Source organism: Protopterus annectens, chromosome 13.part0 (genome assembly GCF_019279795.1).
Source record: "Protopterus annectens isolate FY-2018-M chromosome 13.part0, PAN1.0, whole genome shotgun sequence".
Classification (NCBI taxonomy): Eukaryota; Metazoa; Chordata; order Ceratodontiformes; family Protopteridae; genus Protopterus; species Protopterus annectens.
In genome coordinates, this window is record NC_056747.1 from 740,527,117 (window position 1) to 740,549,803 (window position 22,687).

The following is a 22,687-nucleotide window of genomic DNA, read 5'->3' on the forward strand; positions in this document are numbered from 1 at the left end:
TGGAATGCCAAAGTCCAGGAAATCATCAAATGAACCTAATCACAAAAGGGTTCGCATTCAGATCAAAAAAGGTCATTGTGCCCCTCTACTCATCACTCATCCGACCCATCAGAGAGTACAACTCCCCATTTGGGATGTACCTTACAAAACAGCTGGACAGACCACAGAAGTACCTCACCAAGAGGATCACTGGCCTCAAACAGATGCCCTATGCAGCTCTACTGAAGAAACTCCATCTGTACTCGGTTGCATACCGCCTACTCAGAGGTGATCTCTGCCTGACATACAAGGCCATGTCCAACCCAGAATTGATGGACATGCTCCACCTAAAGAAAACCTTATCCCTCTTGAGCCACACACTCTAGGGATCTACACTTCACCACAACAATAAATAGGATGTGCTGGAGGGATAGATTCCTGTCCCAGAGACTTCTCATGCTTTGGAACAAGATTCCAATCTACATTAGGCAGAGCTCCTCACCAACACTCTTCAAAAGAAACCTTGACGAGTGGCTGGGAAACAAAGTTTACCACGGGGATCACTTCAGTTGCTCTGCTGGACAGAGGCACAGGTTACTAATCTAGGGGGGGCGCCGAAAGCAAACACATTCTGGCTGGGCTTATAAATGCCTTTGGGCAGATAGCCTAGTACCTACCTATGAACCTATGAAAGGAGTGCAGGAAAAGTAGGGAATAGAAAAGACGGACCAAGCTAAGAAGGAATGCTGGTTGGCTAATAAAGAGGCTAAGACAGGAGTTGCGATAGCAAAGAATAAGGCATCAGAGGCACTAAACTTGCTTCTGGAAAGTAACTCCATAGATGGCACAAAGAAAAGTACAGTTTTGTACCTACCATAAATGTAGATGTTCGAGGATCCACATTGCTGCAGTCCTAACTATTGGGTAGTCCGCTGTCCAGTCGGCCCGAATACCAAAGTATATGGCTGACGTCGGTCAAGGCGCATTAGACTGACGTCAGAACGTCAGGGTACTAATGCGCATGACCGACGTCATATCCTCAGTCTTTTCTTGCCCCAGATGTCAGAAGACCCTAAAAAGACAAGGCCAAAACCAAAAACTCCAAACATTCCTGCACCAAAAATATGTACAATATATACAAAGTTACCAGAGTATAACCTCACCTACACAACCACCCCTAAACACAGAGGGGAAGGAGGGAGGGTAAATTGGACTGCAGCAATGTGGATCCTCGAACATCTACATTTATGGTAGGTACAAAACTGTACTATGTTCTTCATTCCACATTGCTGCAGTCCTAACTATTGGGTAGAATCCCAAAGCAGAGGTAAGGGAGGCTGGCAAATCATAAGGAAGCAGGAGCTGACAACATGCCTTGCAAAATAGCTGTGGCAAAACCAGCCCTAGATTTAGAGTAGAGAGGAAGGTGATAATGCTTAGAGAAAGTATGCACTGAACTCCAAGTAGCTGCCTCCAAAATATCCTTAGTTGCCACCCCCCTTAGAAATGCTGTTGAAGTGGCAGTAGCCCTAGTGGAATAAGGTCTAATCCCAGCTGGAATCTCCTTGCCATGATGGGAATAACAAAATGCAATGCAAAACCCAATCCACTTAGAAATAGTTTGTTTTGACACAGGCTTGCCCTGAGAACTCAAAGCAAAAGAAACAAACAACTGCTGAGACTGCCTAAAATCCTTAGTCCTGCTTAAATAATAACGCAATTGCCTGTGTACATCTAAAGTGTGCAAAATCTTTTCCCCTTTATTTTGGGGATCTGCATAAAAAGTAGGCAAATGAATAGTTTGGTTTAAAGCCACACTAGAAACCACCTTAGGCATAAAGGAAGGATTAGTGCGTAATGATACCCTATCCTTATGAAAAATCAAAAAGGCTCTACCGCCATAAGGGCCTGCAATTCAGAAACCCTTCTTGCAGAAGTAATGGCCAACAAAAAGCAGTCTTCCATGACAAGTATTTCAATCCAGCAGTAGGCGCAGTCTCAAAAGGTTGTAGAGTAAGTTTCTCCAACACAAAATTGAGATCCCAAGCAGGAGTAGCAGCTCTACCTGGGGGTCTTATATTCTTTGCCCCTCTAAGAAATTGCTTGAACAAAGGATGCAAAAACAATGGTGGGTCACAATCATAGTGAGCTGAAATTGCTGCAGCATGAATCTTAATGGAAGAGAAAGACAAACCTTTGTCCAATAACTCAGTAAGATATTGAAGAGCCACACTCAAATTAGGCTCAGAAATCTCCAAATTGTTTGCTGCACTCCAAAATAAAAATCTCTTCCATTTTTCTGCGTACACTTTCCTTGTACTAGGTCTTCTGGCTTCCATAATCACATTTAAAACTTGTTGAGGAAGTTGAGACCTGCTGTGTTTCAAAACAGAATATGCCAGGCTGTTAGATGAAGAGAGTGAAGCTTGACATTGAGCAGGTGACCGTCTCTCTGAGACAACAGGTGTGGAATCAAAGGTAAAGGCCATGGAGGCTTCCTTACCAGACTCCTCAGTAATGGGTACCAGTGTTCGCGAGGCCAATCTGGAGCTATTAAAATCATCCTTGGCTTGTCTTGTCTGACCTTTAGGAGCACCTTTGGGAGAAGAGGCAGAGGTGGAAAGGCATACACATGAAGATTTTTCCAACTGAAAGAAAGAGCATCCACTTTCCAAGCTGTGTGATGAAACCTCTTTGTGCAAAACTTTGGCAGCTGGTGGTTTAGTGGAGAAGCGAACAGATCTATGTCTGGAGTTCCCCATGACACTGTCAATTTTCGGAAAAACATGAAGATCCAGTTTCCACTCGTGGGGATCCATGATTTGTCTGCTCAACACATCTGCTAAGGAGTTCTGTGCTCCCGGCAGAAACCTTGCCTGAAGAGTTAGTTGCAAGCTGAGCGCAGTCTCCCATAAAATCATTGCTTGCCTGCACAACGGGTAAGAATGTGTTCCCCTTGTTTGTTGATGTACCACATGACAGTTGTGTTGTCTGTTAGAATCAACACCTGCCCTGGAAGAAGTAACTCCTTGAAAGCCATTAATGCAAACTGGACTGCTAACATCTCCTTCATGTTGATATGTAGATGTTGTAGTCTGGCAGGCCACTTGTCTTGTATCCACTTTCCATTTAGATGAGCTCCCCAAGCAATGTCTGAGGCATCTGTCGTTAGAATCTGACTCGCCTCTGGCCGGGTCACAGAGAGTCCCTTGTTTAGGTGACATTCCTGAGCCCACCACAAAATTCCTTTTGAATGCAAGGTATTATTTGAATGACAGTGTCCAAATCCTGGCAGTGCTGTGTCCATACATTTTGAGATACCATTGCAGCTTCCTCATATGCAGTTTGGCATTGGGAAGCACCAGAATACAAGATGCCATGAACCCTAAGGCTTGAAGGACTGTCCTTGCAGTCAGCCCGGACTGAAGAGATAGTTGATGGAAGTAACTGGAAAGATTCTTTTGTTTGTCCGGGGTTAAAAAGGCCATCTGGGCTGCTGTATTCAGTCTCACACCCAGAAAGCACATGTCTTGAGAGGGTACTAGACTGGACTTTATTTCGTTCACAGAATACCCCAGGCATCTTAGCACTGCTATCACATATTCCAAATGCTGTAAAAGGTCTTCCTTTTCTTGAGCCAGAATCAGGCAGTCGTCCAAGTAGGGATAGATTTGAATTCCTTTTAGTCTGAAGTAAGCTATCACTGGAGCCAGAACCTTTGTGAATACTCTGGGCGCAGTAGATAAGCCAAAGGGCAATGCAGAGAACTGATAATGAGAATTTCCAGCTCGAAAACGCAGATACTTCCTGCAACTTAGTCTGATAGGCACATGAAGGTAAGCTTCCTTGAGATCTAAAGTTACCATCCAGTGATCTTTGCCCAGCAGAGGTAAAAGCTGTTGTAACGTCAACATTTTGAACTTGGGAATGTCCAGATAAGTGTTGAGGATAGATAAATCCAAAATTGGTCTCCACGTGTTCCCCTTCTTCGGTACTAGGAACAGGCGAGAATAAAATCCTAGGCCCCTTTCTGGCACAGGAACTGGCTGAATGGCCCCTATTTGGAGCAACAGAGAAATTTGCTTGTGAGCCTCTTTTCTTTGTAGAGGAGGAATGTCTGGCATGCCTTTGAAAGGAGGCAAGGTATGGAAATAAAACCTGTAACCGTGGTGAATGATATCCAAAACCCATCTGTCTTGGGTAATAAAATCCCAATTTTCTTTGAAAAGAGCCAGCCTTCCTCCCAAAGGTGCTGCCAGGCGAGAATGTACTGGCAGCTGAAAAGGTAGGTCATTGGGTCTGTTTACGAAAGGACTGACCCCTGCCCTCACCAGAAGTCTGAGCAGGTGAACCCCCTGTTCTAGGCCTAAAAGAACCTTGAGCTCTGCCCCTACCACGTCTAGACCTACCCCTAGACTGGGAATCATAAGCAGGATATGTCCATCCCTTAGTAGGCCAATTTCTACTAAACTTGGGAGGCTGCACCTGCAAAAATCCTTAACAGTTTGCATAGACTTAGCCTTGTCCTCCATTTTCTTTAAAACTGCTTCCACAGGCGAACCAAACAACACATCAGACTGTAAAGGAGCATCCAAAATCCTTGTCTTAACATGCTCAGCTAAATTCTGATCCCTCAACCAGGCGTGCCTACGAAGAACAGAACCAGTGGCAGCCACCCTCGAGGAGGCCTGCACAGCATCAAAACCACACTGCAAGGAATGCTTACCCACCTGTTCAGACACATGAACTAAATCCTGCAACTCTTTACACTCAATACCTTCTGCCAGAGCATCCACCTTAGACTTCAATTGTGAAAGGAGATAATTCTGATATTTTAACATGTGAAACTGACAATTCAACGCCCTCATGGCTAAAGTGGAAGAAGTATACACTTTCTTTCCCCATCTATCCAAAGCCCTTGCCTCTTTATCAGGAGGAACAGGATTTTTAACAACAGAAGCCTTCACACCTTTAGGCCCCTGAGAGACAGTTTCCGGGTCTGCCCTAGGACTCTTAAAAGATACTTATGAGCTTCAGGCACCCTATAGTACCTATCCGGTTTAGCTGGGGCAGGAGGCAAAGAATCAGGATTCAGGGAAGCCTCTGCAAAAACATCTTCCACCACATTCAGAACAGGAGGTATAGCTAAAGGCCTATGCTGGGGTAAAAACAAGAATTCCCTAAGCCTCTTCCTGGAATCAACGAAATCTTGACCTTCCCATTTAAAATGCTCCCTCATGGAATGCAGAGTCTCTGAAAATGAAAAATCCTCAGGAGGAGAAGCTGAAGGAGTAGAATCATCCACATCAGAATCAGAATAAGGAGGATACTCCTGCAAGTCTTCAGCCGAAGACTCAGAAGCCTCGAACACTGCTCAAAACTCTCAAACTCAGGTTCCACCCTAGGCCTCTTATCAGGAGGGCATAGAACCTCTAATCATAGTAATCAAATCCTCTGCCATTTTAAGCATATGTTTCTTAGGCAAAGACCCTGAAGCACTAGGAGAAACCCCCACTGAAGTTAAACTTGGCCTGCCTCTCAAAGAAGCCTTGGAAACAGAAGGGAGGCTCTAACCACCTTAGGAAGAGAGGGAAGAACAGCCACCTGAGAAGCCCCTTCAGCCTGGCCTACTTCCTGAGAGGACACATCCTGTAACAGTAAAGTCTCTCCTGAGACTCCAAAGAAACTCCTGGCAGAAACTCTGGCTCCACTGAGCCTTCTAAAGAACCGGCGTCCGGGACTGTCGGTTCTTCCACTCTAGGCTTTGCTGCTTTGTCCTTGCGCTTTTGGGCGAAGCGGGCGTCGGAGCATCCGGCGGCATTTTATAATTACAACGCTTCCCAAAAACTAACCTGGCACAGTCTAACCTTCTCTTAATAGTGCGTTTGTTAAATCTAGCACAAGAGCGGCATCCAACAACGTCGTGCTCAGGCCCTAAACAAGGTATACACAAAGTATGGTAATCCCTATGAGGTATCTGTTTCCCACAAGAAATACAGTTATTCACTTTTTCTGACATCCGGTTAAATACTGAGGCAAGAAAAAAACAAAATATTCCCCAACGGGGTACTTAGCCAACTTTGATTCGGTCTTCAGAAACTTTCAGAACGCCAACCTGCACTCGCAAAACTGCTTCTGCATCGGACCATGCGGCAAAAAAGACTGAGGATATGACGTCGGTCATGCGCATTAGTACCCTGACGTTCTGACGTCAGTCTAATGCGCCTTGACCGACGTCAGCCATATACTTTGGTATTCGGGCCGACTGGACAGCGGACTACCCAATAGTTAGGACTGCAGCAATGTGGAATGAAGAACATCTATCAGGTTGCAAGGAAAGACAGAAAGATAAAGGAAAGTCATACACCTAACATAAGGGATGCCGGCAACAACCTGCTCACCAGTCCTCAGGACATCAAAGACAAATGGGAGTATATCTGGCAGCTTCTGAATGAAGAAAACTCCGCAGAAGATGCACTGCCCCAGACACAGTCTACAAAGAAAGATGAGGAGAAGCCAACCCTAAAAGTAAGAACAGCATGAAGGAAAATGATGCCAGGGAAAGTAGCAGGCTTGAATGAGTTCACAGCAGATAGAATCAAGATGCTTGGTGATATAGGGGAAAAATGGCTCCTGGGGGTACTCAGTACAATATGGAGAGAAAGGCATACCTCAGATGACTGGAGAATAAACATACTTTGTGCCAATGTAGAAGAACAAAGGGGGCATCCACAACTGTGGGCAGAACAGAAGTATCAAACTCCTGTCATGCTGCATGAAAGTTATGTAGAGGGTGATTAATAAACAAATACACCAAGTAGTAGAAAGTTAAGATGGAAAATGTTCAGATTCATATCAGGATACAGCACAATTACCACAATGTTTTGAATGAGACAGATGGTTGAGAAGAAGAAATGAGGTCCAACTGGAGGAAGCATATGACAAGGTCCCAAGACAGATGATTTGGGCAATCCTGAGGTTGTTTAAAGTCCCAGAAACATTGGTATAATTTGTGTAGTCAAGTACAAGGACCAAATGCCTCAAGTACAAACAGTGCTCAGTTTCACAGAGAGGTTCTCAGTGGAAGTGGGTATGCAACAGGGTTCAGCTCTGAGCCCACTGCTGTTCATAAGGGTGATGGACTACATTAGCAAACTAGTTGGAGAGGACAGCTCAACAAAGTTGCTGGATGCAGATGATGTGGCATTGCAGCCAGACTCTGAGTAAGAACTTCAGCAAAGGATAGGGGCGTGGAATGCAAAAACTGAAGGCACATGTGATGAAATGGAGCACAAATAAGACCGCTATAATGGCAAAAAATGGGGGAAATAAAAAAAAAAGTTTAGAAGTGAAATAGATAGGAAGATTGTGGAACAGATTAACAGATTCAAGTATATTGGGAGGAGTGCTTGAGGAGAAGAGAAGGCCGAATGAGAAGGTCAAAGCTGGAATCAGAAAGACTGCAGCCAACTGGCATAGAGTGTCAGGGGTAGTGTATGCCAAATAATGCCAAAAAAAGCTGAAAAGTAAGGTGTACAAAACAGTGGTGTGACCACTATAGAAACTTGGGCAGTAAAGGCATAGCAGTTGAGGAAGCTAGAGATGAAGCATTTGATGATGCAATTTTTAATGCTTAGTATCCCATGAAGTACTTGCACCTAGTTTAAACTCCTTTCCAATAGGGGCTACACTGGTGTGTACCAATGACTGCTCATCTAATCACCCAGCTTAGGCCTGAAAAGGTTCAGGGAGCTACTACTCTTACATCCAAGGGGAGTCAATTCCACAAAAGAAATATTCTCCGTGAAGGATATCTATCATGCCAACAGGTCCTACTTATGTTACGGTGGATGTTTAGATCTCGAGTGGGTGTTTAGGGTGTTGTTAGTTGTGATGTGTAGAAGGCTGCACAGGACTGGATAGTTCAAAGCTCTGTAGGAAAGGCAGAGGCCCCCTCTCAAGCATCAATAGGAAATGGAAAAGAGTAAGAGAACTTGATGACATGTCCTTGATTGTATTAATAAGGAAATGCTGCATTCTCTTGAGATTGGTCACGTGCCTAGATAAGTACATATCAAAGGGGGCATTACAGTCAATTATTGGCCTAATAAGGGAGGAATAAAGAGGAATAATAACTTCTCCAGAACTAGAAGACATACCCCTTGGTGATCAGTCTGGCTATATAAAAGGATTTCCTAACAGTGGTGACATGCTGGGTCAAATAATTTGTCTATGAAAGTGCCCAAGTCCCTAATGACTGTCAATTTTTTTTTTTTTTTTTTTTGGTGGGGGGGGCTATCATCTATGTGATGGTAGCAGAGATGCCCACATTTGTCAAAGAACGTAATGCTGCATTTCTTGGCATTTAATCTGAAGTTGTGGTCTATGCAACACTTATTAGAATGGTGTTAAGCCCTCTTCCACAATCCAGAGGTCAAGATATTTGACAGCTAAAATTTGTAATAATCAACAACGTTTGTAAGCCACAAGCCCTTCGTGTTGGCCTTTATGTCAGAAATGTAGTACCAAAGAATAGTCGTCCCAAAAACAAACACTGGAGACACCATTGGTAACTACTCTTTTAGATGACAGTGTGCCTCCAACACTGACAGACTGGGTTTTGTTAGCAAGCCAGTTTTTTATCCAGTGGAAAACAGTAGTTTGCATTTAACTGGATTAGCTTATTAATGATGCTAGAAAATGAAATGGTATCAAAAGCCTTGACCAAGTCCAGATATGCAATGTGAAAAGTCTAATATCTCCGTAATCTGCACAAAAAAGACCACAAAGTTTGACAGCCAGACTCTGCCTTTAACAAACCCAAGCTGGTTTGAGCCCAGAGTAGAAGACTGCATATATTCTTGTTAAGTTCCACAAAATGCACTCCACTGCCTTACAGATTGGGCTGCTGAGACTTATGCATCTACAGATGAGAAGTAGGTCATCCTTTGTGGAGTGGGATGGCTACAGCAGTTCTCCATAACTCTGGCAGAAATCCAGTGGAGATGCTAAAATTGGACAGATTTAACAACAAGTGTGCCAGATAACGTTTGGAAGAAAAAGATAGCCTGGCACATTATCGGGGTCAGTGCAGCTAGTGTTCCTAGTCTCAGAAAAAGTGCTTAGGACTTGCTCAGAAGTGATCGGGGAAGTGGTGGCACAGGCATGCAAATGTCAAGTGGGTTACTAGGGGAAGATAAGAGAGTACAAGCATGGGAATATCCTCAGGGGAGGTGTATATGTTGTTATTTTGTATTAACTTAGAGCATTGCTTGGTATTAATTTTAAGGTTCACGGCAGAGCTGAAGAAGGCTTTGTGGCTATCCTTGGCAATGGTGGCAATTTTCAACTCCTACTCGCTCTTGGAGGATTTGATTTTGTTTTTAAATTCTTTGTTGATTTTTTTTAATTCTTCTCTAACTAATGGAGAGTTAAGTTTGCTTTTACGTACTACGTGTTTCTTCCTCTTATTGTATATTTTGTTAATACCGGGGTTCTATCAGACTTGGCACTATATTTATGCCTTATGGAGACCAAGAGCCCAACACAAGCTTGGAAACAGGCACAGAATTTGTCAATGTACAAGGCAGTATGTTATATGAGGATACTGAGGTGGGGTGGGGGGTTGCATTTCATAAGGTCATTAGTTAGCTGGAGTAGTTTTGCCTATAGTAGTCTATGAAGATAGCACAGTTATGAGGCAACTCAGATCTTACACTTAGTGTTACAGCGTGGTGATCAAATCTGACCAGTAATTTGGTAACTATGGATGCTGAGCACAGGAGGACTATTATTGGTGAGAACCATATCCAATATTTTTTGAGTCCTTTGTTGGGATTTGAACTAGTTGGTCCAATGAATTAACATTAAGGTCTTAGAATTTCTGCACATACTCATTTATGGTGACATAGGTTCCCCAGTTAATAGACAGACAGTTGAAGATACTAAAGAGGATAGTGTTGGGTTCTATAGTGGGGAAGGTCTGTTTAAACATACCTTGTAGTCTGCCAGTGCTGTGGAGAGGGCACAGTAGTTGGTTATGATATGGTACTGGATTCTGTTTATCATGAGAAGGGTGTGTAGGAGTTCATGGACATTTTCCTACATTATAAGTTTGGAGGAAAATTGTTTTTTGGGGAATACCGATATGTTCCATCCACCTACACAGTGCACGTTGGCACTGGTTCAGAATGAGCGGTACAGTAAAGTGGGATGTGTTTTCACTGTTCTGAAACCATGCTTCAGTAGCTATGCATATACAGTATAAATATTGCCAGAGGTTAGAAGCTCCATTAAGGAACACAACTTTTTGTTAAGGTTTCTAGCAGTACTACCTTTATATATTTTTGACTGTGGTTGGCTATGTGGGTAATTTAAGAAGACTGACCTTTGCCAATAAAGATACTATGGGGGACTAAAAAGTCTAAGCCAATACCCAGAAGCCCAGAGGTGAGAGATGCAGACCATCCTTAAAGCATCAAGGGCTGTCACACATCTCCTCCCAAGGCTGACATATACTGGATCCGCCTAGAATGACATCAGTAATATCCTTTTTGGAGAAGGCAGGATACTGCCCATTACTAGTTTCACACCTAGTTCAGATGCATATTCTGAGAGGTCCATCAATGTCCCACTTCATATGATCTATGTAGGTGTCTTTCAAGTCACTCACTCCCATGAGCAATGACGAAGTAGTGTTTGTACTGGGGGTGGAAGGGACTTGAGATCCCCAAATAACACTGCAGTTCCTAGCACTAGAGGTGACCATCACTCTGTCTTTGCTCAGAATAGTAAACAAAGTATCCATTGCCAGGTAACTAGACTGGTCTTGTTGCTTTAAGGGCTTCAGAATGCTAGCTGTGTGTGACTGCTTTTTGTGGCTGTGATCGTGTAATGTCAGAATCAGCTGTATATGTTGGTTAGGAGCTACTGATGCTGGACACTGTGCAGAAGATAGATTAGAGGATCAAGGCCGATATCTACACATGAAAGTTCTAGGAGCCCGGGATAATTTTTTTATTTTGACATCACCATAAGACAGTTTTGTGTTTGCAGCAGGTGGATGTTGTATAGGCGTGTGGGGGGATGATGTTCAGCTCACTACATATATCTGGCTGAGAAAGGGACACCTCCAATTGAGCTAGTATTTACACTCGCATCATGAGCTGTAAAGGCTGGCAATAGAAGGGGGCCTAGTCTGCTCTCTCTCCATGATAAACAGTGCTGCCTAGTGATAAAGGTACGCAAAAAGCTAAAGAGGGAAAAATACAGGACAGAAGTTTGTTGGAGTAGTGATGAGTTCTGCACAAATCCACACAGTTTAGGAGCAGCAGGTACCTGGGCTCTGCACAACAGCAGAGCTAAAAGGAAGCTCGTGCAACTCAGCACAAGACATTTAGACAGCGCAGAAGTGGATAAGTATCTTGCAGGAGTTGGAAGAAGGTACTCTTTCCATAGTGCACTGAAAGAAGAATTTTCTTGCATGCACTACCACCACTACTGTAGCCTTTGCATTTTGTATTCATATATCCTAGTGACTAAAGGGAAATCTGCAGAACACAGCAATGCCCACAAACTGCCAAGTTGGTATCCTTGAGTTTTAAATGCAAAGTTATCACTTTACTTATGATTATAACAGAATAGTAGGAGAGAATCACTATTTTGCCCAAATCCACCTCACATTATCCTTCCATTCCTGTAACACAAACCCGAAGAACAAAAATCTCATACAGATGATTATAATAGCATTCAGTACCTAGTAGAATAATCAAAAACGGCAAAATTTTGTAAGGATCTTCAATACAGCTGGAGCCATTTTGCAGCACAATGGCTCAGTGAATAAGATCACTGCCTCATGATTCTAGGATCTATGATCTATGAGAGTTTTCTCCAAGTACTTTGGTTACTCACCACCTCACAAAACATAAAAGTTGACTGGCTGCACCAAAATGCCCATATATACAGCATTTACCCTTGACGTTGTGGCCTAGGTCATAAACTGATGCCCACTTTAGCTGATGAGGTAAGTAATCAATACAATAACGAAAAGCTACCACAGAGGTGTGTATCTGTCCCAGAAACTGATGGGGCCATCAAAACTAATGAAACTGGGTGTCACCCATAGTCAAGCACCTCATTTTTTTATTTCCTGCAGCACAGACATGCATGGTGAACATAATTTTCTCATAAAGGAATTCAATCAAATTCATCATTGTTGAAGAAAAATACGCCAAGGTAGTTCTTCTGAGTAACACTTATGTAATTCCTTAAAAATTCACAAGAATGTACCACACAGCATTACCATGTAATTCAGAGTAAACCTGGCAGCTACTGGGGGGTGACAGTAAAAGAGTGAATATCATTTTCTTCTGTTCCTGTGACTGTCAAAGAGAAATGGAAAAGAAAGTAATAAGCACAATTTTATAAATACATTACCTGTGCAACCCCTGTAACATCTAGGGGGACCCCCTCCGAAGTCTCAATATTCTCACAGCGACAGAGGATGGTCATAACTTCCAAAGACAGTCTGAGCAGCAGTAAACAAGGTAGGACAGCAAATACATAAAGCAGTTATCAGCAAGCAAACACTCCTCAGTCCACCACCAAAGGAAAGAGAGCACACAAGTTAAAGACATGTTTTAACACTTTGCTGGTTCTTACCAGTTAAATTTTTTGTGTGTATGTTTGTGTGGAAGAAAAATATACGTAGCTTATGCAAGCCTATTCGGCTATATAAATCACGAACATATACATGTGCCAGTGAGCTAGGCATGTTGTAAGTTACAAGTATAATTTGGTTAATTCCACACAAGTTCTACTTTCTAACTTCCATTTGCAGGAAGAAATGGCTACACATCATTTAAAAAAACATTTTGGAAGGAACTAAAACAGCAGCAGCAAATATAAAATTTTCACGACTAAAACTAGAAAACATCAGCATACAATTTAATTTACACTCCCCTAAAGCTAGCAAAAAGTAACTCGAAGTTTCAAAGGAACAGACATGTATACCAACATTACAAACAGAAGTCAATCAGACAAAGAATTGCAGATCAGGTCTATGCAGTGGAAGCATATTAAAGTGATGCCAGCAATCCAAGCTTAAGAGAAGGATTGACTTACTAAAGATAATCTACGAAACTTGTAAAATATTTCCCCAGAAGACAGACCCTTCTATGAAAGGGGTGGAGCCAATTTTGCTGTGGTGTTGCTATCTAGAGCAAGCACATATGGTAAAGATGTGAAAGGCAAGCAGACATAGTGACTGTTAGAATAATTATGTGCATGCTTTCTGTTAGTACCAACAATAAGCAGGTAAGCAGTGTCAGTGGTACAACAGGAAGCACACACACCTTTGGTGCAGAAGGCTGTTAGAGTTCTATTCTCAGGTAGACTGATTACTGACACTGGAGTGCAGTGTAAGGGGAGTGGTGTTGCACTCCAGAGTATGTTGCCTTTCGGATGAGACAGAGGTCCCTCTGCCTGAGTTGGTGGTAGCTCAGCTGGATGTAAAAGCTCCCATGGCAACTATCAAAACAGTAGGGAAGATTCCCCAATGCCTTGGCCAAATGTACCCTAGTAGTATAAATACCACTTTGGATCTCTCCTGAAAAGAGGATACTAGCCTAGTGGGGTAACCTGGTCAAAAAAACGACAGCTAGATGGAGAGACAGAGAGACAAAAGCAATAGACTGACAAAAATAGATTCAACAAAAAAAGCGTGGTGCTGCCAAATGCAGATGTCTTAGCATGTCCACTGTTTTGCTGTATGCAAAACAAGAGATCACACAGAAGCTGCTCACTCTGCCTAAAAAGAGTGAGCACACTTCTGCAGAGCCAAAAGATCACCCAGAGGTGGGGGAAACATTAAACAGTATGTTCTTATCTCTTTCTTCTGCTTGAGAAGATGGAGATTCCTACATCACTCACTCCAAGAAAGTAAACGAAAGTTGCAGATCACAAAATATCCAGTGGCCACTCTACTGTGGAAGTGTACATGTATCTCACAAAATGTCAATATACTTACTACTTCTAGGAGATGAAGGGAAAGACTGAAGAAAATGGTGTCAGCTGCATCTTATATACCCCTGGCGCACTGACGTCAGGGAAGAAGCGACAGCAACCGACGCCGGACCAAGACTTCGGAACTCTGGCCGACTGCGGGACCACCTGACGGCAGGATACTCCAAGTGTAATGACTGCAGCAGTGAAACACGATGAACATCTAAACAAAAAAGGCTTCTACACCTGCAGTATAATATTGACCTGGTTCTAGTTTTCAACTTTACCCTTCAAAAGGAGAATTACTCAAGAAAACCAATGAATAGAAAAATTGGTGCTTTTTGTCAGGTGATAAAATTTCATTCGTTGTAATTAAAATACATCATCAGCTTTAAATGGCTGTAATCAATTCCTCAATTGACTGAAAAAATATTCTGACTGTACCATAGTTACACATATTTGTAAGACACATAAAAAAATTAAAAATAATTTTTGGTAGTTTTGATAACAGGCTATGCATACCCCCACCTCCCTGCTTGCTGTATGTACCAACTCTAAGATGACACTACTTTTGAGTAAATCAACATTTTCAAGATCCTCCAAAGTACTGAAACCTACAAGTCTGAAGGTTTGTGGATATATGCGCGCACGCACATTTTTTAAACAGTTTTCTTTGGTCCCACCATGCCTACAGACCATCTGCCAGATTGCCTTGACTGTATGGGGGTGGGTGATTAAATGTCTGGCAGTCATCCAGACAGGCATTACAGAACTTTACAGTTATCCGCTACTGTTATCCTGCACATACCCACAAGGTCTCAAGGTGTGGGCATGCAACTGGGTGGTGCAAGGGCTTGTTACCCATTTCTATGTGTCACACCAGCAATTCCCTTGAAGGCAGGCATTCCAATCCATCTTCAGTCTCCATTGAGGTGGGAGGCACACTGTACAAACTACAACCACCCCCCATCCTCCCCCCTTGGGGAGGTCTGCAGACTCCACCTAATTACTTCTCTCCCTCCCCAACCAATTCCTCCAGCACCTGGGTCAATTAACTGAACCAAAGTTGTATGGCTGCACCCAGATAGACATTTTCCATATACCTATTAGTCTATGGTACAGACAACTTAACGCTGTTTCAGCCAAATGAACAAACAATGAAATGAGGCTTCACTCATTTAAATTATGCACTATGACTCAATTACGTCTGTCTTTCGGCTTTTTCCTGGTAAGGGGTCGCCACAGCAGGACTCCGGTCCGCTAATGATTGGCAGTAGATTTTTTTTACAAAATGCCAAGGTGCCAGCTCGACGCCCAACCTTGAACGAAGGCACGCCCACTTATGCAAGCATGTCTTTCGAACGCTACCCAACTGCAGGGAGGACATGCAGACTCCACACAGAAGGCACTCCCAAGCCAAGCCGAGAATCGAACAGGAGAACCTCTTGCTGTGAGGTAACAACGCTACCGCTGTACCACCGTGTAAATGACTCAATCACGTGATTCTACCAAATGACAAAGCCAAATAAAAGGTAAATGCACAAAATGCCCGGCTGCCACAGGTTAGACTGAGAAGCAAAACACAGGCAATACGAATGCCTGGTACATTCAAGTGTTGGGAATGACTACTGTAGTGCTTAACAGCAATGAGTCACCACTTGCACAGCTGGATCTAAATCCCACCTCTGCACCTTAAAAGTGTCCGACCAGATAAAAGCTTTATTTAAGGTCTCTGTGCTCTTGGGGTAAAGTAATTAGAAGTAATGCGTCAGATTAATATCGTATCCTAAAGTGAAAGATGCCTCTGTGACTTGCAGACTGACCAACTCTTCGACTGTTACAAGGGATGAACGACGGACAGACTTATGTGTGTGCACGCGGCCATACATATTACATTTTGGCAATGGTTACTTACTGCAATCGTGTAACTTTATGTTGTTTTGCAAATACAAGTCAGGCTTGACTGTGTGTAACAAACTCTGTTTAAATGTAGCAACTCTAGCCAGCACCACAAAACCCTTAACCCACCCTTAAAACATCACTTCAAAATGGCAAGGATCTGTTATAAAGTTGAAATATAACTGTATGGCAAAGTGAATCACTTTGTGATAATCAATGCATGCCTTCACTGTACTGTAACTGGAGCCTTCTATTTTACCTCAGAAGCAGCACACTGTTCACATTTTTTGTGTAATTCACTTCACAGCTGCAATACTTCTGCACAGCTGCAATACTTCTGCACAGCTTCTAGTTCTCACTACAAGTAACCATCTTCTATATATGCACGCATTACATTCTTACTGGCAGTACTATACAAAAAGGTATATAATTACAGGAGTTTAACAATGATGATGTAATATACAGTTTACACTACAAACCTACACTGGGTGCATGGCAGATTGGCAAAGGCAGAACACCAAGCACTGAAGAATTAAACAGAAGTGGTTAAATCATCAAAAACAGAAATTAAAAATATCCTTCCACACAAGACTGCGGCATCTGCAACACTTTTTATTTTCTTTGAGATGCAGCATCCAGTTAATTATATTAGTTAATGTGATTGGGGATTCTTTAGATAACTGCATTTTGGTCAGGTATGTTTATGCATCTGCTCTATATCCACCTAGACTATACAAAGTAGGTTGCAAAATATTCATTTGTACCATATGAACCCAAGACTCTAAAATACAGACATTTAATTACCATATAAAGTACAGTTGCACAACTCATTACATCTAATTAGAGATGTAAATATAACGTTAATTGCTGCAAGTTCACATAATAAGTCTATCATCCAGACTTTCAAGCAGACCTGTTATGCAAGACTGCAATCTCAAACTGTGGTCATTAGGAGGCAGTACAGCCACATTATACAGCCACTTATGCGCTACATCTGTTCACTTCTGATAGGTTCATAGGTTCATACTAGGCTATCTGCCCTAGGGCATTTATAAGCCTAGCCAGAATGTGTTTGGCTTTCGCCACCCATTTTAAATTTATTTTGCTATGCCCTTTTTCGAGGTTAGTATACTGTGCCTCTGTCTAACAGTGACACAGAAGTGATACCCGGGGTAAACCTACGATCTACCATCCACTCATCAAGATTCCTCTTGAAGAGAGTCAATGAGGGACTCTGCCTAACCTGGACTGGGATTTTATTCCAGAGTGAAGGGAGCCTCTGGGTTATGAATCTGTCCCTCCAGCATGTCCTATTTATATCAGTGCTGAGGTTCAAGTCTCTCGAGCGCGTAGCTCGATGGGATTTGGATTTTCTGAGGTGCAGCATGTCCATTAATTCCGGGTTGGACATGGCTTTTATACGTCAGGCACAGATCGCCTCTGAACAGGCGGTATGCCATTGAGTAGAGCTGGAGTTTCTTTAACCGGGCAGCATATGGCATCTGTTTGAGCCCTTTGATCCTCTTGGTGAGGTACTTTTGGGGTCTTTCCAGTTGCTGCAGGTGTCTGGTAAGGTACATCCCAAAAGGGGCATTGTACTCAATTATGGGCCTGATGAGGGATGAGTAAAGAGGCACGATGACCTCCCCTGATCTAGATGTGAATCCCTTCATGATTAGGTGGGCTATATAAAATGTCTTTCTAACCACTTTGGCTACGTGGTTGTCAAATGAGAGATTGCTATCAGCTTGGGTCCCCAGGTCCCTAATTACTTCTTCTGTACTTAATGGATTACCACCTATGTGGTAATTTGTGGGCACTTTGTTTTTGCCAAAGGGGATGACTATACACTTTTTGGCATTTAGCTTGAGGCCATGGCTCTAGCACCAGTTGTCTGTTTCTATGAGGCCCTTTTGGAGGATGCTTGTGTCGGCTGGAGAGTCGATTATGGCGCCCAGTTTGCAGTCATCTGCGAACTTGGTCAGCCACAGTCCTTCCGTGTTGGCCTGTACCTCCGAGAAATATATACCGAACAAGAGAGGTCCCAGGACTGAGCCTTGTGGGACACCACTTGTAACAGGTTTGGAGTCTGACATGGCTCCAGCAATTCTGACCATGTGGGTTCTGTCCTTGAGCCAGTTTGCAATCCATCTAGTGACATAGGGGTTTATATTTAAGCTGGTGAGCTTATCTATAATGCCCGAGTGGGGTATTGTATCGAAGGCTTTTGCGAGGTCCAGATAGGCTGTGTGGACCACCTTCCCCTCGTCAATGGCCTTGGTGACTGTTTCAAAGAAATCAACCAGGTTTAAGAGGCAGGATCTGCCCTTAAAGCCGAACTGGGTAGGATCCAGTGTCTGTAGGTCCCCAATATCTTTATTTATGAGGTCCATGATGATCCTTTCCATAGCTTTGCAGACCAAGCTAGTCAGGCTTATGGGGCGATAGTTTCCAGGATCCGTTGAGGCACCACCTTTATGGAGAGGGACCACTGTTGCTGTACGCCACTCTTTGGGCACATATCCTGTAGTAAAGGCTGAGATTGAACAGTAGTTTTATGTTTGGGTTTAGCTCTTCTTGGAATTCATGTAGGACGCAGCCCGGGACACCGCCTGGTCCCATTGATGCTGTGTTTTTTGCTTTGGAGAGGGCGGCTCTTACCTGAGCATCTGAGATGTCAGGGGGGCAGCACTCTGCTGGGATAAATATTTGACCTTTTGGTGGGGAGGGGGGGAGAAGTTTGTGCTGAACCTGTCAGCTAGGATGTTGGCAATGTCTGTGGGTTCAGTGTATTTTTTGTCATTTTGGACTAATTCTGAGCATATCTGGGAATTACCACCCAGGTTCCTAACATAACTAAAGAAAGCCTTGTGATTATCCTTAGTATCCTGTGCAATTTGTCTCTCGAAGCTGGCCTTAGACAATTTTATGAGTGCCCGTAGTTTTTTGCTAATACTGATCAGTGATGCCTTCCCTTTTTGGGATTTTGCTCTATCATTTAGTAGCTTCCTCCTTCTATTGTATAGTTTGTTTATGGCTGGGGTCCACCAGACAGGACGTCTGCCTTTGGAGGATTGGGTCTTGGTTTTATTTGGGATTGCATGATGCCCAACAAAGGCATGCAAGGAGACTGCAAAGAATGCTGATGTTGTAGGACAGGAGAAAAATAAATCTTACTGTGTTCTTAACTCTTAAAATGAGTAGCATACTCTTGATACAGGTTTGCTGCATCCAGAGCTGTTTTTTTTTTTTTTGGCCTTCTGTGTTTCTTGCAACCATCTTGTGTAGGTAGGGGCCCCATCTCCTCTGGTAGTGAGAGTTGCAGGGCCACCAGGACCTTCTCTGGCACAGGCTGATTGGTAAAGAAAGCACGGATTAGCTAGATTTCTGCGTTAACAGAATCTTCTATTTTCTGCGTTATTTAAACCCCGCATTTGAGCTGTTTTGGGCTTATTTGCACGTCACGCACCGCAGCTGCACTGTTTTTAACCCTCTGTGAGGTATTCCTCAGCAGCACTTGTGTAATCACCTAGTGATCACCTAGTAGTACTATTCAGACCTTCCACCCTATACCCTTCTTAGCTCTTTATGGCCTCTCTCCCTCAGATTCTGACAAATATGGATGGACAATTTCCTACGCTTTCTTCTGCCAGTCTGCTTGATATGGGAATCCTGAGACAGTGTAGCAACTGCATCATGTACAAGGACAACCCTCTACTACTACCACCTAGGAACATAATTTGTGACAGATGCAATTACATTAAGAACCTAGAGTCTATGCTCTTTCCCTCACAAGTCTGTATATCTGGCACTGAGAAGTTCACCGCACATCAAACACCACACACACCTACACAACACACACCCACATATGCAGAGGTCCTCAACAAAAACATACCCAAGCAAAGAGACCTCTGAGGCAAAAACACACATGAACTCCACTACCCACCACACCACATATAGTCCACACACCTGTGTCTCACCTAAGGCCTAAACATAAACTCAACATATTAGTCATAGGAGACTCCATTGTAAGATACACAGATGTGCCCCTTACCAGGTTGGATAAGGAGAAAGTTACGGTTAGTTATCTGTCAGGTATACAATCCGCCAGATCACCCATGCACTCAAGTCTCTCAATAACAGGTACTGTTAAGACTCTTGTCATAGTCCATGTTGGTGTGAATGACTTGAGACGTACCTCCCTGGACTACATGAAGAGAGACCTGATTGACTTCGCTGAATGTGTCATAAGCAGGTATGTTCCTAGACTTGATCAGCATTCTACCATCACCCAGAATGATGCCTCAATGCAAACAGAAAATGACTGACTAACAATTGGCTTAGCTTCTGGTGTCACTCCAAGGATCCAGTACCTGACAGCCTGGGAAGACATGACTGACAAACCACGATGCTTTGCCAGAAATTACCTGCATCCATCTCCCTTGGGCTTCAGGCTTCTGGCAAAAGCTCTTGCCTCCCCCACAGTGCCATTTTTCAGGCAATGCCATGAGGTCAAAACTACCAACATAAAAATTTCATCAAAACGCAAATTAAAGATCATGCTGCTAAATGCTAGCAGCCTAAGCATGAAACTGCACTCATTGCAAGCATTAACCCTGGAAGATCCTGACATTTGTGCAGTCACAGAAGCCAGGTTCTAAGCTGCGGAAAGCACCCCAACCATACCAGGTTACTCATCCTGCTTTCAGACCCCCAACTGTGGGAAGCAAAGCAAAAGGAGGTGGAGTTGCTATATATCTATAAAAGAAACCCAGCCACTGGGGATGCACAAGCCAGTGCATTTCTTTGTGCCGGTCCCAAGCCCGGATAAATGGGGAGGGTTGCATCAGGAAGGGCATCTGGCGTAAAACTTCGCCAAAACATCTCATGCAGTCACCAAGAAAAATTTTTATACTGGATCGGTCAAGGCCCGGGTTAACAACGACTGCCACCAGTACTGTTGGCCAACAGAGTGCTGGAAGAAATTGGGCTATTGTTGGCCGAAGGAGGAGAAGAGGCGGAAGACATGGCTGAAGGCAGGAGGAGAGGAGAAAGGCTAGGACTGTGGTAGTGAGGGTCGGAAATTTGAATGTTGGCAGTATGACTGGTATAGGGAGAGAGCTTGCTGATATGATGGACAGAAGGAAGGTTGGTATATTGTGTGTGCAAGAGACCAGATGGAAGGGGAGTAAGGCTAGGTGTATCAGAGGTGGGTTCAAATTGTTTTATCATGGTGTGGATGGGAGGAGAAATGGCGTAGGAGTTATTCTGAAGGAACAGTATGCCGAGAGTGTTTTGGAGGTGAAAAGAGTGTCGGACAGAGTGATGTTTATGAAGCTGGAAATTGATGGTGTAATGATGAATGTTGTTAGTGCATATGCTCCACAAGTTGGGTGTGCAATGGATGAGAAAGAAAAATTTTGGACTGAATTGGATGAAGTGGTGATGACTGTACCCAAGGGTGAGAGAGTGGTGATTGGAGCAGATTTCAATGGGCATGTTGGTGAAGGGAACAGAGGGGATGAGGAAGTGATGGGTAGGTATGGTGTTAAAGGAATGCAGAAGGTCAGATGGTAGTGGATTTTGCGAAAAGGATGAACATGGCTGTGGTGAATACGTATTTTAACAAGAGGGAGGAACATAGGGTGACATACAAGAGTGGAGAAAGATGTACACAGGTGGATTATATCTTATGTAGGAGGGCCAGTTTGAAGGAGACTGGAGACTGTGAAGTGGTGACCGGAGAAAGTGTCGTTAGGCAGCATAAGATAGTGGTTTGTAGGATGACGTTGGTTATCAAGAAGAGGAGGAGTGTGAGGGCACAACCAAGGATCAAGTGGTGGAAATTGAAAAAGGGTAATTGTGAGGTGGAGTTCAGGGATGAGTTAAGGCACGCACTGGATGGCAGTGAAGAGTTACCAAATAGCTGGGTAACTACAGCAGAGCTAGTAAGGGAGACGGCTAGAAAGGTGCTTGGTATCACATCTGGACAGAGGAAGGATGACAAGGAGACATGGTGGTGGAATGAGGAAGTACAGGAGAGTATACAGAGAAAGAGGTTGGCAAAGAAGAAGTGGGATTGTCAGAGAGATGAAGAAAGTAGACAGGAGTATAAGAAGATGAGGTGCATGGCAAAGAGAGAGGTGGCGAAGGCTAAGGATAAGGCATATGAAGAGTTGTATGAAAGGTTGGACACTAAGGAGGGGGAAAAGGACCTGTACCGATTGGCTAGACAGAGGGACCGAGCTAGGAAAGATGTGCAGCAGGTAAAAGGTGATAAAGGATAATGAGGGAAACATACTCATAGGCGAGGAGAGTGTGTTGAGGAGATGGAAAGAGTACTTTGAGGGGTTGATGAATGAAGAGAATGAGAGGGAGAGAAGGATGGATGATGTAGGGATAGTAAATCATGAAGTACAATGGATTAGTAAGGAGGAAGTAAGGATAGCTACGAAGAGAATGAAGAATGGAAAGGCTGTTGGCCCAGATGACATACCTGTGGAAGCATGGAGGTGTTTAGGTGAAATGGCAGTGGAGTTTTTAACCAGATTGTTTAATGAAACCTTGGAAAGTGAGAGGATGCCTGAGGAATGGAGAAAAAGTGTTTTGGTACCGATTTTTAAGAATAAGGGTGATGTGCAGAGCTGTAGTAACTACAGAGGGATAAAATTGACCAGTCACAGCATGAAGTTATGGGAAAGAGTAGTGGAAGAAAGGTTAAGAAGAGACACGATGATTAGTGATCAGAAATATGGTTTCATGCCAGTAAAGAGCACTACAGATGCGATCTTTGCTCTGAGAGTGTTGA

The 22,687-nt window shown here is 43.4% G+C and overlaps 1 protein-coding gene across 2 annotated transcripts in view; it reads right to left on the reverse strand.

Annotated features, from left to right (window-relative positions):
* FLOT2 (flotillin 2) overlaps positions 1–22,687 on the reverse strand; it is a 1,587,019-nt gene that overhangs the window by 1,247,915 nt on the left and 316,417 nt on the right. The window contains exon 3 of one of the 2 annotated variants that reach the window (XM_044054428.1): positions 12,415–12,505. The exons of the other annotated variant lie outside the window; for it this stretch is intronic. Coding sequence (XP_043910363.1) covers positions 12,415–12,505 — 91 coding nt within the window. The remainder of the gene's footprint in view (positions 1–12,414; positions 12,506–22,687) is intronic. 2 annotated transcript variants of the gene reach the window in all.